Raw genomic sequence first — 16,531 nt, forward strand, 5'->3', positions numbered from 1 at the left:
AAAAAATACTGACATCTATGGCAAAAAGGAAAGGAAAAGAAAGAAGGCAATGCAACAGCAATGATCATGTAAAAAAAAAAATAAGTATTTTACCAGCAAGGGAGATTTTTATTAATGTCCATTAAATCTGCTCAATTTAGTATACAAGTCAAAACACAATGTTACTGCTCGATACCAGCATACTGTACTTTGATGAGAAAATTGGAATTTATTTCTCATGTTGCCAGCTTGCTCTTGACTCTGCAAAGCTACTAGTTAAAACTTCTGAAGAATATTTTTTCCTTGTTTCACATGCACACCCCCCAATGATACTTAATCCAAGGTCTCGGCAGTAGTTTTCTTTGAAGTTCTCCCAGTCAACATGCAGGACCACAGAATGTACAAACCTCAATGAAGGATGGGTTCCAAAGTACTAGACAGGAGCAGATGGCTACAAAAGCGATAAAAGGTGCTGGAGAAATTATTGGAAGTTGGGAATATCAAAGACCCAAGGGAAGAATCTGTTAGAAAGTATTACGCTTCCCATGGTAAAGGCCTATAGATCAAAGCAAAATTAGGGTTTCAACTCAATGGAGCTAACAGTTGCTGTACTGCTAAAATAAAGAATATTAATGTTTTCATTTTTTTTTTAAAATTAAAACCTAGAAGGGAAGAGCAGAAATATTTGGGTTGGCAAGAGAGACTATCAGTTTCTCAGATCGGTATCTTAAAGATGAGGTGAGATAAACCATAAGCCAACGAGATATTGTTATCCCTAATTAAAAGACAATGTTGAAGGGCTTGGGAACGGGGAAGGAAAAGACTGCAATTATACCTAGAGATACTATCAACAATCATTCCAGGATGGAGATAACAATTTATGTTCCAGCTCATGGTTATGAAATCTAAGCAACAAAAAACATGAATTCCAAAGTATTGCTCCAGCACAGCGCAACGAAAAGGTCCTTAACATATGGAAAGAAGTAGAGGAAGCGGCTGCAACAACAACGGGCAACTTTAGCCATCTCAGTATTAACTGGCCGAGTGACACATTGGGGCATGGTTTGAAGAAGCAATTTAAAATGATAAGCTTGCTTTACAAAGCCATTTATATTAAATGGAAAGGTGACTCACTTTAGAGGGAGGAAGCGGGCTAAGGAATTCCAATATTGCTTTCTCTAAATTGAGTTGTAGTTTGGACTCTGCCTGAGTTTCTGGGCAAGTCATTTAACTTCTGTACACCTCTGTTTCCCCAAACATGAAAGGGGGCTAACAAATCTTTCCTCCCTCACAGGGTGATGAGAAGAGACACAGTAAGGTGAAGTAATATCTTTAATTGGACCAACTTCAGCTGGTGGAAGGGACAAGGTTTTGAGCTTCACAGAGTGGGTCCTCAGGTCTGGGGAAGGTAACAAGAGCCCATGAGCTAAATAGAAGGTAGGTCAGATTGTTAAACGTAAGAGGTTCGCACATGCTTTCAGAGACCACTTAAAATGAAGTGGGCAATAAAAGGTTAGATTGTTAAGCATAAGGAGTTCACACACACGGTGATGCAAGGATTAATGCTTGTAAAACTCTAGATAAGTGCTGTGATGATTATTCTTCCTAAATTCTGTGCAGGAGGTTCATTGTGATCACATCACAATTAGCACAGAGAAGAAGGTGATTCATCTAGGATTAGCAGCAACAGTGAACTTTTTAAAAAGGTCAGATTTTATAACTGTAAAGCTAGAAGGAAAATGACTGACAGGAGGTTTAAGGGCAAAGTAACAAAAAAGATCCACCACCTTTACAATTATAATCAGCCAGGATGCAATATAATAAGAGCATTAAAAGAACCACGTGCAAGCAAAACCAGAGAAACAAAACAATGGGAAAAGAAGAGTCTGCATGATTAGCTCAAGTCCTTGGGTTTCTTAGAGCTGGAAAGTATCCCCTATGGATGGAGGAGATTAGTTAACAGCGTAGTACAAAAAGAACGGACAGGACATGGTGTGTTCAAGGTGCCCATGGGCCATCTGGAGAACAAACTGCTGGGAGCCTGCCTCCCGCTCTTGAAGATTGCTGAAAGTAGCAGATGAACTAAAAAGTTCTGGAGTCTTAACAAAATCCCAGAAAAGTCTCTCTGTTTTTGGCATCTGGAGAAAGAAGCTTAGAGCCCTTGGCATCTGTTGCTACTGCTGAAAGCTGAATGCTCTGAAAGGGGACGTACTGCTGGCACTGGGGAAGGTGCTCTTCTTTTTCCTTCCATGAGGTGAAACGCTCACCCTGCCTCCCCGGCTGCTGCCACCCGGTCACCCCCACAAGCCGCGCAGCTGGGATGGAGGCTGATGGGGCAGACCTGGGCCTGGGACTGCAGAGGCCCTTGGGCCTCAGTGACAGACCCTGCAGGGTGGGAACAGTGACACCTAGGCGGGCTGAGCTTGGCCAGGCCAGGATGAAAGTCCCCCAGGTTCTGCTCTAGGGCCTGCAAGTGGCCAAGGCCCGCTCCTTGGGTGGCCAATACTCCCAGATAGGGCCAGCCTTCCCAATGGCCCTTTCCAGGCAGGTTGGCACCAGCTGCCTGGGGCTCAAGAGAGGAGCGGGCCCCAGCTCAGTACCCCAGGAAAATGCTCAGTTCAACCACAAAGGGACCCACACACTGGCAAGTAACAGCTCACACCCAAAGGGCCCCCATGAAGCCACTCAGACTGGGGGGCACTCATCTCCCTTGCAGAGCGGGTGATGGGCTCCTTCCCACTGGCAGAATGAGGGGTCGCTGTACCCAGGAGCCCCAAGCACAGCCCCATACCTTCAGTCCCACATCCAGCCCTATGCCCTCTGTATCCCCAGCCCATGTCAGCCTGCACCCTCCACCTGGCCCTCAGCATCCCCTACAGTCCGCCCTTCCCTGCATCTTTCCAGAGGAGCTCCTAGCTGTTGGGCTCCTAGCCTGTGTGGGGGCAGCACCTCGAGAGCCCAGACATGGTGGAGTGGAAGCAGCGGCCGCAAGGAGAGTCCAGAGAGGCAGCAGGGCCCGCCAGGGATGGAAGAGGGACAGCAGGTCCGGGCTGGATACGGACACTGAGCTGGGCAGGTCCCTGTGCTTGAGGCCGAAGCCACAGCAAGCTCTTGTGGTGCTGCCAAGAGCAACTCCGAGCCACTCAGCGTCTGAGCTGCGACTGCCATGTTACCTGCCTTGGTGGTGGGGAGCATCTGGGGAGGGGGTAGGAGTGCTTCCCCACCAGCCTGGCTGGGGGCCACTTCCTGCTCCTCAGAGCCCCAACTTGTGGCCACCGAGCTCTGCTGGGCAGCCCTGTCAGCCGCATCCGTTGCTGCCGCCACTGCTGAGGAAGGGACCCAGGGTGGAAAGCTTATCTGGTGTGGAAACTGCAGGCACATGCAGGCCTCTCCATTAGCTCTGAGCTAGTGCTGGTTTCCCTGAGGAGGGCACAAGTCGCTCCCAATGCGCCTCCCACTCCAGGCCTCAGCTGCTATAAGACTGCCCAGATAGGGGACAAAGCCCCAATATCTTCTCCCAAGGGAGCCTGGCCCCAGCCTGAGCAGCCCTACAATGGGAGGCTAGCCCCAGAGAGCTGGACAGTTGTAGTGCCGGGGGGTGAGGGGGGAGGAAAGAGGGGTCACAACATACACCAAGCTCTCAGCTGTGCCAGATGGGGGAAGTCTACTGTCCCAGAAATCTACCACCCTAGGCAGCTGCCTAGTTTGCCTATAGCTAGAGTGACCCCTGGATACTGGCCATGCTGAATCTGGTATATCAAGGGAACAGAGAACACCCTGAAACAGAACAAGACAAGGAACCACCCAAGACAATGAAACACCGAAAATCTGAAGATACAGATATTCAAAGCAGTAAGGCATTAGCATCTATGGGACTTGATTGTACGGACTATTTGTAGCATGAGACCTATACACAACATTCCTTTCACCCATACAAACTTGGGTTCAAAGCCAGCTTAGGTTATAAGTGAAATGGATTTGATACTTCCATCTGTTGCAGATCATCTTCAAAATCAACCTAATTATTTTTGTACTGATACAGCTAGGTCACTGTGGTAGTTTCTTTTATATGCAATATAACATGCAACAGATTAGTAGAAAAGAAAATTATACTTGCCAGTCTCTTCAAAAAAATACCCATTTCTGGACATCGCTGCCGGTGGACTTTCTAAAAAGAAAAAAAAAGAAGGGGGAAAGATAGATTAAGTCCAAGTGTGGGAACCGTAATGAATATGAATACTTTGGTTTAACTGCTTAGCTCATCATCATAAAAGCTCTCAGACAGACGGAAGAAGAAAACTATTACAGACATTAATGATTTATTCTGGTACCGACAAGTTTAACCTTATGTTTATTGACTTTAACATTTCCCAGAATGTTCAATACCGTCACCATCTCCTGCAAAAAAAAAAAAAAAAAAAAAAGTGTTTAAAAATAAATAAATAAAAAACTGTGCTCAGCTGTCCTGTATGCATGTAGATCTTCCAGCAACAAGATACCACATGAGTAAACATCTGCGCAAGCCTAATTACATCGGCGTGACACGTCAGATCTGAAGGACCACATGGGTGCAAGAATTAACACAAAAGTCTGCTAAGGGACAATCCTATTAAAATGAGTAAATAATGGCATCCAGACGGTACGTACAAATATGGCACCGTTTGCTTGGATAATTAATTCTAATGAAACCTTAACCTCAATGAGAGCTTGATTTTACAATCCGTTCTGCTCCTTTTAACAAGCCATCGGGGGGACAAAGCTCTGGTTCAGCTGCCCCATGACAAACATGCTCTTGTCTTCTCCTGCTCGACCCTGGATATAGCGGACAGATCCCGTTTGTTCCAACAGGGTCCCAAAAAAGAGGCAATGTCACATTCACATGCAAACAACTAGGGAACTGAACTGATGTCAGGAATGGGTCCCTGCGTACCAGTGCTTAAAGCAGTTTACTCGCCACTATGGCTAGGTTTACCTCATTATCAGCAGTTACACAAAGTATGATTGACACCTGGCAGACATAGGACAAAAGGGTTTAACAGCCAGCTGAAATTTGCCCCATCCGTTCTGAAGGATGATGTGGGCTAGCTGCCTACTCTTAGACATCTGTGTGTAATTCTGGCATTTGGGCCAGGTTGAATTTTTAAACCCACCCTAAACAATTCAGACTGCTGGTTTAGGATAGAACAGCTGCCTTTTCAAAAGGTGAAAGCAGGACTCAAGGAGGAGCCCCGCTGCCCCCCCATGACCCTGCCCCCTACCCTTCCTCTTCCCCGCCGAGACCCCACCCTCTGACCCAGGTGGAAGCCAGAGCTGGGCCACAGTAAGAGCTGCGCTGCCCAGGGAGCCCAGGACACTGTGGGGAGCCCCAGACTCCCCCACCTGCCCACTTCAGCCCTCCCCGCCACAAGAAGAGACTGAGCCTCGGGCAGGCATAGGGTGGCGCTGCAGGGAATCCAAGACAATTGCTGTCCCGAAGTTATTCAGCCCAGGACACGGACTTGAAGTCTGCATTTTGGGACTGTCCCGTCCAATTTGGGATGGGTGATCACCCCAGTTAAAGGCCACTGAGGACCTGCTTTATAGCAGAGACTGGCTAAGGTGCAACCCTTCTTCAGTTCAACTCACCATAAAAGGTGTGGAAATGGAGCTCTAAATACTCGTGAATACATTAGAACATTCTCCTGAACAACACTTCACATAGCAGCCACATGCAGCATTTGAGGGCCAAATTCACTGGTTTGTAAATAGTGGTGTAAGTTAGTCAGAAGACAGGTGAAAGAGGCAGAAGGGCATAACCTGCAGTGATTTTGCATTCAGCAGATGTGCAAAATAAGTGCCATAGACAGAAATTTGGGCCTAGGGGTATTAGAGATAATATAAAACAATGTGAAGCAGGTCTCTAATTTACAGTATAGGATCCTGGTACCTAATTTTGCTGCTACAAATACCCTACTCATCACACTTCTCCCACAGCCTACATAGAACAGAGGTTACACTCATTTTGCACAATTAGGGACAAATTTGCTGCTGGCAGAACTCCATTTGACTTAGCCGAGTTATGCCAGCAGAAACTCGGGCACATTAAATGCCAGAAGGGTACAAGTTACGTTACTTCACTGCTTATATTCATTTTCTAACCAACTTTCATCCAGTTTATAACTTCAGCACATCGGTCACTGCCAAATGTGTCCCAGAGACTTCCATTTGGCTGCATTTGCTCCAAGTGTGCATATCCTTGGGGCTATTTAAAAAACACAAGTTAAGAAGGATGAACCTGGAGACCAGCCCAGGACAAAGCAGCAATAACCATGTGCTTCCCCAAGAGGGAGAGTGATGAGTAAGAAAAACACTTAGGCTGCTGGACAAGCAATGAACCAGGGTCTCCCCAAAATGAGTCAGCGGTTTTATCTGGCTGGGAGGGAACCAGAAACTATGGTTCTTATGTTAAATGACTGCAGGGTGATTTAGGAGCTGTCCATTTCTAAGGCACTGTCAAGCACCTAGAGCAATCGATAGGCACTTCTTTTCAGTTGCTGTGTACATACATTTAAAGAAACATAAGTTAAAAAATAAGATATCCTGATGGAAGAGCCACAAAATAGTGAAGGCCTAGACCAGGGATAGTCAATAGGCGGAACGCAGGCCAAATCCAGACAGAGTGTGAACTAAAGGGCTCTTCTCTGTTTCAACTCTCTAGCCTGCTCCACATCACATTGATTAGGTTTCCATTGCATTCCTGAAATAACATTGTTATCCTCGGATGACCACCGTAATAACATAAATATGAGTCTGCATTTTAACCAAAGCTTATACTCATGATAAAAATTTGTGTGTGTATTAGAGAGACAAGATGAGTGCAATCAGATCATCTTATTGGACCAACTTCTGTTGGCAAGAGACAAACTTTTGAGCCACACAGGGCTCTTCTTCAGGTCTGGGAAATGTGCTTCCAAAATGCAAGGTGGAACAGATTGTTTAGCATAAAGTAGTTAGCACATATTGTAAGAGCGTATTCATGGTCGAGTGGCCTGTTAACACCTCTGCAGTCATAGGACAAAAGAGGGGGTTAGGGCGGGTCTACCCTGGCAATTTACAGCGCTGCAACTTTCTGGCTCAGGGGTGTGAAAAAACAGCCCCCTGAGCACTGCAAGTTTCAGCACTGTAAAGGGCCAGTGTAGACAGTGCCCCAGCGCTGGGAGCTGCGCCCCTCGTGGAGGTGGCTTTTTTAGAGAACCGGGAGAGCTCTCTCCCAGTACTGCACCGTGACCACACAAGCCGCGGCAGGGCTTTAGCGTTGCCGGTATAGACTAGCCCTTAGTGGGTTACAGATTGTTGTAATAAGCCATAAATTCAGTGTCTCTGTTCAATCCATTATGTCCAGTGTCTAGCAGAGTAAGGAGTTTGTATACTTGATCTATATAAAACCTGATGAATGAAAGGAGTTCAAAGTCCGTTGCATTCTATATTAAAAGTGCCTCATATCTGCAGCATCCCTCCTGGACTGTGATTTTATCACAACTTAAGTAGCACCGTGATCTCTACTTGGATGGGAAACAAAAGGGAAAAGCCAGGGCACTACAATAAGCAGCCGTCTTTCATTAGGTGGCACTATTTCCCCTGAGTAAATCATGAACCAATGCTCAAGCATGTTGCCTAGGCCTAGGGGACAGTTATACTGGAAATGCTGTTTTTCAGATGAGTCATAAAACCAAGGTTTTAACCTCATAATTAAAGGTCCAATGGCACATTTTGAAAAAGTTGGGTGTTAACCCTGGAATGTCCTGGCTAAATTCCAACTCTGGTAATTGCCTTCTCATTATGTAAATTGTCCTACAGTTTCAATTGGGTAAAGTCTTAAAACTATTGCATAGCAATGAACAGCTATTACAACCGACACAGAAGTGGCTGAACTTATTACTTTGTATCCCAATATGTTTGGAATATGCTTTAGGAGCCTGCGAGATAAACATGTTTACATATGTGTTGATTATAGGCCCAGTCCCGCACGACATATATGCACAGGACTACTCATGTGCTTAAATTTAAGCACGTACATAAATGTTTGCAGAATTAGGGTCCATCTCTTTTCTCTCTCAGCATCCAGGGGGATCAGTACATTTTCAGCATAATCTTATTTTCTAAAAGCATTCTGCATCTAATAAATATTTAAAAAATTCTGTTTAAGATGGTACACAAAGCATAGTCTCTTTTCATTATACGGAAACCTATGTATATGGATAATTTGTGTCTAGAACCTTACCCGTTGATCACACTTCTTTATACAGTATACGGCAAAGCAATGACTCAGATGGAACAGATCTATCTGCAAGTATTTGCAGGGTGTAAACAGTGAAGAGAGAACAATTATTTAGGGTGGCACAAGAAACCAAGAAATGGAAAGGCTTTGACAGAGTATCAGAATAATCTTCAAAGGGTAATGATGGCAGCACAATCACTTCAGACGATTAAATCTTGACAATGAAACACTAGCCAGTTATACTGTAGGGAACAATCCCACAATGTCCCTCTCACATCACCCTTTAATACACCAAAGAGCCAGCAGTGTCTTATGGAAAATATTGAACCTGCGACTTAAAACAAATCTGCTCATAGATGTTTTCTATGTTTTTCCCTTTTACTCTTTGCTACTTAGGGTAAGGCAAGGAGAGTCCATCTGCATCTCCTGCTTTAATCTCATCTGAAGGTACAAATCTCTATTTGTACATCATAGTCCTACAAGCAGACACCAGTTATGACATAGCTGCGGAAAGACTGATTGCAGGTGGGGATAGAAGTAGCAGAAGCAGATGGAATCAGGAAGCAAGAGGTCCTGTTTTAGACAAATATTTTAAATAATACAGTAACACAATCCAAAGTGTACAGGGAAGTAACTGTATGTAGTGGTATCGCTCCCAGGATATGAGAGAGACAATGAAGTAATGTGTTTTATGAGACCAACTTCTGTTGGTGAGAGAAAGCTTTCAAGCTTACACAGAGCTCTTCTTCAGCTCTGTAACTGAAGGGTTAAGTTCTCCCTTGAAGTGTCCACAGTTTTGTATTAGCTTGTTTGAGATCAGTGGAAACGAACAAGGTCTGTCAGGGGGATAGGTTTTAGCACAATAGTTTGCCATAAATTTTCTTGTTGTTGTGTCTTCAAACATTTAAAAGATTTCCATCAAGTCTACTATGTATTAATTCTTAACACTCCCCACCTCCCCAAAAGAAGACCAAAATAATAAAATCCACACAGAATCAAGAACAGTGGTCCTTCTTAACCTCCCCATTCCGTCCCGGCTGTTTGCCAATCTTGAGTCTAAAATTTAGGTTATAAATAGAGTGACCAGATGTCCCAATTTTTTAGGGACAGTCCCAATTTTGGGGGCTTTTTCTTATATAGGCTCCTATTACCCCCCACCCCCGTCCCAATTTTTCACACTTGCTGTCTGGTCACCCAAGTTATAAACTCAGAAGAAAAACCTCATCTGTGTAGCAAGTAGCATACTTATGAATGCTATAAAATGAGAGATTAGATCAGAGACAAAAAGAGAGAAACACACAGTGATCCATAAAGAAAAATGGTTTCAATGACATTAAAAGAAACTACCTTGCCCACTTCAGTTTTACAGACAAGGACTTTGCAAGCAACATACTAAATTCAAGTATTTAGGAAAGACAATATCAATAGGAAAAAAAAATCTTTTCTTCCTCTAACAGTTAAATGTGTAGATTATTCCAGCTGCTCTAGGAAGAAACAATTGTCTTTGGCTTCTTTGCTCACTAAAGGAAAATATTACCTTCCTCCTATTTATTTGCCAACAAAATCCTACTAATCATGCTTCAATTTTTTGGCAATTTAACGGTGTTTCTTATTTTTCAATCTTTTCATCAGTCAAAAACATCCATAACCAACTCTTCTTGCTCTTTAGAGAGTATCTATTTAAATTATGATTAATTTAGAAAATGAAATTTCCTTGCTTTTTAACTTTTTTTTGAAACACTAAATTTTATGTACATTCAGTTCACAGCTTGTTATTGCCCTCTAATTAAAAGCTGCAAATGGCAATATCCATTCTGTAGATTTAAAAGATACACATTCAGAAAAACAACCGCCCTTTGACTTCAAGCCATTTCAGTGACTCAGATGTAACATACAAAGTTTAAAAGAATTTGATGGTTCAATTCCTGGCACTGCCGGTCAGGTAGGAAACTAACTTATGTCACTGTTTAGGATTTTTGGTCTCAAAAACAAAAAACAGAAAAGCCCACAATAAAGATGAATAGGCCAATCCCAGCAGAGAGAGATCAGGACAATAATATCTGTACTTCCTGATTTCTTACATTTGCATGTAACAACAATGAAAAGACAAAAATCCATTATGCCATCTTCCATTATTAAATTCCTCGGGGAGATGTGTCCTAGCAATTCCCTTAATAACCAGTTTTAACTTTCTTGTTATCAAGGTTAGTAATAAGCTCTCTTGAGCCCCGCAATATTACTAGATTACAAATAAAAACACATTCTCTGGATACTTTGAAAAAAAATTTCTGCTGCTGGCATCTTCTGAGGCAACAGCTTTCCTCCAACCCAAGCATCTTGTTTGATGTAAAACATAATTCTCTGTCTAATGGATTGCCAGCACGCACCCTTCCATGTTAAAGAAAGCAATGTCCAAAATTTACTGCAGACTTCTTACATCTGCTCAATAAATACTGAAAGTTTTTCCCATAAGTTTTGCTAATGATATATCACGTTTCCTCATTTTTAAAAATGAAAGAATTGCTTTCTTAAGAAGAAAATAAGACTCAGGCTACACACAAATTTGAAACAGGATGTCTGCATGCCAAATGTTTAAGTATATATTGATATGTCTTCATTGGTGGCATCTCCAGCCTGCCTGCAATAGAAGATAAAGAGTATCCAGATATGTGCTTCTTTTGTACCACAAAAATACCCTTTCAGGTCAATCAAAAGCCATTAAATAACCTTAATTTGCTTCAAATCATTAAAATTAACGGACGGGAGCACTTAGCTTTGACCAAGGATATGTTTTAATATCAGATCTCCTAGAAAACTCGCTCTTTGCCAAAATGCCTCCAAGATAAGATGGTTGGGTCCCTGATAATTAGATTACTGACTCCCATCATCACAAGCAACTTTAAAAAAGGCCAACCAAGTCAAAACAAAAAGGAACTTCTGCTAAAATATGTAGATTCCTTGAATGTCAAAGCCTTTGTGGTTTCAGAGTAGCAGCCGTGTTAGTCTGTATTCGCAAAAACAAAAGGAGTACTTGTGGCACCTTAGAGACTAACAAATTTATTTGAGCATAAGCTTTCGTGAGCTACAGCTCACTTCATCGGATGCAAGAGCCTTTGTGGTAACCTTGACAAAAGCTTCAACTTTAATTGGAGAACCTTTCAGCCTAAATTTTCAGAAGTTATTATTGATTTGGGGGTAGGGTCTTAAGTTTTTAGCTATTCTGCTTGGCACACCTTAAGAAGGGGCCTCATTTATATATGGAAAATGCACAGTAATTTTTGAAAACACAGGACCATTCACCTTAAAAGCACTAGTCACTTTGTGAAATACACAGCTTCATCAGTAAGACAGCTATTGTAGAATGTATGCTATGCTTGGGGATGGGCTAGCTGGTTGAGGCTGTTGGGCATGGTGACTGCCTTCCATTCAGGCAAAATGAGGAAACAAATGCCCCTGTGTTTAGGGGTAGCTGTAACTATAGGAAACTACCACTCAAGGACTAGACCTCATGCAAGCCTGGCCAGTGGCTGCACCATGCAATTCCAGGGTTTAAGGTGCCACAAGTACTCCTTTTCTTTTTGCGAATACAGATTAACACTAGGGTTTTTCCAGGGGTCTGATAATAAATAGGGGGGGGCAAAGGACTGATCTCATTTCCAGCTGTATGTTGGGAGAGATGCAGCAGAAGCACCAGAGAAGCTGAGGAAGAGCAGCAGAAAGCCGAGGAGACAGCCAGAACAAGCATTGGGAGCAAGACCGTAAGCAAAAAGCTAGAGAGAGCTTTTAGGGCAGAGTGCTAGATGTAAGAGTTTTGGAACTGTGAACAAAGAAAACGTCTCCTGATTGATTCATACTGTGTTCAAGAAAACAGGACTAATAATTCCTGCTTATTTACCAAAGCTGTGTACACACACACATACACACACACACACAAAATACTGGACTCTATCAATTTCTCTACCTAAATGGAAACAAGCTGCAAGACCCCAAACACTGGCTAACCACCTGGGTCAACATGGTAACAGTACAGTAGCACTGTCTACTTAAGTGCAAAAGAGGCTGGACATGTCTGTAAAACACTATTTTCAGGCTCTTGACCAGCATGAGAGCACTATCCCATACTGAAAATACTGGCCGCAGCCTGCAGTAAGGGAGGTTTAGGTTGGACATTAAGAAAAAACTTCCTGTCAGGGTGGTTAAGCACTGGAATAAATTGCCTAGGGAGATTGTGGAATCTCCATCATTGGAGTTTTTAAGAGCAGGTCAGACAAACACCTGTCAGGGATGGTCTAGAATGATAATCCTACCATGAGTGCAGGGGATTGGACTAGAGGACCTCTCAAGGTCCCTTCTAGTCCGATGACTCTGTGATTCATTTTTGCTGATTTCTTGAGTTAGTTAACGTCTAAGAAATATTTCAAATTCTACAGTTTACCTTTAAATACTGCGCCACTCAAACTTTCAACCCACAGCTTATGTATCTTATATATTTGACTATATAGTGCATCTAATTTAGATTGTGGACCATTGGTGCAAGGACTACATCCTCTACATTTGTAGACAGGCAACACACTATCAACAATATTATTTGTCTATAATATACAGACACATATTTAGAGATTTGTATATGAATGCATCTCTGTCTCTATGGAGACAGCTACGTACACACAGTCTACAATATCCACAAAAAATTGTCCAAAAATTCACAGGCTACACTTAGGTACAAAGACAAAGCCCTACAAGTCTCGCGCTCTACTGTACATAGTTACCTTACAACGAAAAAGGATTGGCAAACAAGTCACACACGCCAGAAACAAACAGTACCATGTTTCAAAATTGGGCAGCTCTCTCATATAACACTTCCTCATTCCTCACAAATTAAGAATTGGGCTTGGTTAGTACTTGGATGGGAGCCCTCCAAGAAACACTCAGATACTACAATAAGCGGTGTTAGTCAATCAGAGGTAGGACTCTTCCTCTGGGACTGTCTCTTCACCAGCTCTGGGCCTCAATATTCCAAGCGGGTGCTTGGGGCGGCAGTCAGAAAGGGGCAGCAGAGTTTCTGCGGTGGCGGCAATTCGGCGGCAGCTTCTCCGTTCTGCCGTCCGCAAAAGGTTTTTTTCCACTGCTTGGGGCGGCAAAAACGGTAGAGCCAGCCCTGCTCTTCACTGACACAAAAGAGGTGGTGGTTGTTGTTTTAAACAGTGTTGTTGTTTTAAACACGGGATAGTTACTTCTTGGTAAAAATCACTGGTGACGAGGCACTTTTGTTTACTCAGAGGTCACTACGCAAGGTCAGCCCTCTACTCCCTGCTGGACCTCACCTTGTCTACCTTGTGGTAAAACTAAACTGCTTTGTCTCCACTGTGTTTTTGCAGCAAGTTATCCTGCACTAAAAGCCACTCCTTTGTCAGCAAAGACAGGACCCGAGTCAGTATCGAACCCCAATATGTTGCTGTGAGAGGGTGATGAGCTGATGGAGGTGCAGTCTTTTTGGAGAGAGATAAAACCGCATTCCTGATCCCTACTGCTCCTCAAATACCTTATGGCATTCTTTGAAACAGTAGGGTGTTCGGTACGTTCTCCCTACCCAAATTCCTCCTGCAGTTCTAACTGGCTATTCTGGTCTTCATTTTATGTCCTAAACAGTTTGGTGCTGTGCACTGTTCATCAGCTGCTATGTTCTGTAAGTACTCAAGTAGGGAAGATGCACTACATTTCTCCTACTAAATGTATTGATGCAACTCACTGAGTCCGTTCAGGCTTCTAGAAAAACCACGTTCCTACTTGGCATGCTCAGAGGCTTAGAGCCTGTTAGGATGGTAGTTTCTGCCCCCTCCTCAAATATCACCACATCACCTCATTTGCAACATCACTCCCGTGATAGTAACATGGTACCTACTCGTTAGGTGTTCTATTTCAGAGGTGGCTCATTTCGGTGAGTGATCCGTATGCAGATACAAATAGTGTCTGCCCGTTAACTCTGGAAAGTGTTTTGAGATTACTTTGTGACAAGGTGGAGGGAGAAAAATTGTTCTCGTTAACCTCTGAGGCTAGGACAAGAAGCCATGGGCTTAAACTGCAGCAAGGGAGGTTCCGGTTGGACATTAGGAAAAACTTCCTGTCAGGGTGGTTAAGCACTGGAAGAAATTGCTTTGGGAGGCTGTGGAATCGCATCATTGGAAATTTTTAAGAGCAGGTTAAAAAAAAATTATCTGCCAGGGAGGGTTTAGATCATACTTAACCCTGTAATGTAGACCTGCCCTAAGTCAACATAAATTACGCAACTCCAGCTTTGTGAAGAATGTAGGTGGAGTGGATGTAGCTTACATTGACTTATTGAGATGTCTACACTGCGCTGGGTCAACAGGAGACTCCATCGACTTACCTCACACCTCTCGTTCCGGTGGAGTACCGGAATCAACGGGAGAGCGATCTGTGGTCAATTTAGCAGGTCTTCACTAGACCCAGTAAATCGACCCCGATGGATCGATCACCGCAGCGTTGACCCCCTGTAAGCATAGACATACCCTTAGTCTTGTCTCAAGGGCAAGGGACTGGACTAGATGGCCTCTCAAGGTCCTTTCCAGTCCTACAATTCTATGAAAGAGTTGCATAGTGAGATTTATATGCAAGGTACTATAGGCATCTTTTACCAATTAAGCGACAGCCAAAGCATGGACCAAAAAGAACTTTGGTTTTAGAATAGCCCAATTCAATGTGACAAGTAATTAGAGCGTTTGATCCTTCTGTGAATCATAGATGTGTTTGGATGTACGTGCATCTTTCATTTTCCTCTAAATCAACAGCCTCTTGGAATCACAGGCTGCCAGGTACAAGTTAGGGCACTCCTTAGGCTCTTTTAACTTACACGTAGGGCCAGCACAACTCCCTTTCCTAGAACAAGGGACATGCAAAGGTTGGGGGCAGAATGGAAAGCCACCTTAGCCCTCCCTCCATGAATCCTGCCCAGAGCAGTGTTCACCTATACCCAGAGGCAACAGAAGCTCCCTAAAAGTGAGGGGGCCACTGGCTCCCGAACCATGGCCTTGCCCCCGCCACGCCCTGCCCCTCTCACTCCCTTCACCCTCATGGCTGGTAAAAAGTGATGGGGCCATGGCAGGAACGGGCCTATTGTGTTAAATGTGTTTGTTACTGAAAACTAAACAGACATTTCAATACATCTTGGGCACTTTTAAATCGAATACCCGTACAGCCATATCTACATACATTTAATATGTTCTCTAGCCTTTTCCCTAGGGGGGTTCCCCCCTTTATGTAAAATGCTCCTCACCGTTCTTAACAATGGGCTCCAATCCCATAATGAACCCACCCAATACAGAATGCACCTACTTCCAGCATTTGCAGGAGTGACCTCGCTCACCTAGAACTAGAAGATTTAAACTGGTTTGTCAGTCAGTCTCAGAATAATCCACTCCCATTTCACAGGCTTCCCCAGAAAGTGCACTGCAAAAGCAGCTACAGTTTTCAAGAGCACATGGCAGGCAACCAGGGCCCGATACCCACCCACCACCATAATCACCATGTCCCATAGTTACATCCTTGACCTAAAGTCTACCACATGAATATGGGGGGGGAATGAATGTATTTTTACAGCCTATCGGACATTCACCTATTAGGCTGGGGATTCTATTCCAAGAGTACGTTCAATGCTCTTTTTAAAATCTCCCATTTCAACTGCAAGAAGAAAAGGCTGTTAAATGTTATCGATCGTGGACATCCTTCTGGTAAGTGTGAAAACCCAACCCACAAGTGAGTGAGTATGTGTGTGTGGCGCGAGGGAGATTTAATTTTCACAACTGCTGGCTGTGAAGAGAGAAAACATCCTATTGAAATAATGCAGCAGGCAATCCCCTCATAACGGCACAGTCACAAGCAAACATACACCCACACACAAACACAGGGATCAGCCTGGTCTGGTATCAAAGTGTTTTCCTTACTGTTCCTTCTTGTGGTTTTTGGCGGGAGTTTTTGGAGCTTGCTGGACTGCACCCTTAGTAGTAATAAAACCACTTTAAAAAGGTCACCGTCTGCAGTAATAACAAAGCAAAAAGGCTGTGTTGATAGATTTTTCTCCAAAAAGCACCAGACTGCCCAAGCGGAGTCACCAAGTTAGCCCACCGGACAGCTCAACACGCAAGGGTGCCGCCCAGAGGTAATTACAGAACAACTTCCTTTTCAGAATCCGAGATCCGTGCAGCTGCTTAATGAGCAGAATACAGTCTACTCTTTCCTTTTTTTAAAGAGGGGAATTCACTCTCTTGGCCAGCATTC

At 43.7% G+C, this 16,531-nt stretch overlaps 1 protein-coding gene across 8 annotated transcripts in view; it reads right to left on the bottom strand.

Moving 5' to 3' along the window:
- SLC4A11 (solute carrier family 4 member 11) overlaps positions 1–16,531 on the bottom strand; it is a 166,135-nt gene that overhangs the window by 128,411 nt on the left and 21,193 nt on the right. For all 8 annotated transcript variants that reach the window (XM_075128139.1, XM_075128140.1, XM_075128141.1 and 5 more), the window contains exon 2: positions 4,097–4,147. In XM_075128139.1, coding sequence (XP_074984240.1) covers positions 4,097–4,147 — 51 coding nt within the window. The remainder of the gene's footprint in view (positions 1–4,096; positions 4,148–16,531) is intronic.

The sequence above is a fragment of the Caretta caretta genome, chromosome 4 (genome assembly GCF_965140235.1).
Source record: "Caretta caretta isolate rCarCar2 chromosome 4, rCarCar1.hap1, whole genome shotgun sequence".
Taxonomy (NCBI): domain Eukaryota; kingdom Metazoa; phylum Chordata; order Testudines; family Cheloniidae; genus Caretta; species Caretta caretta.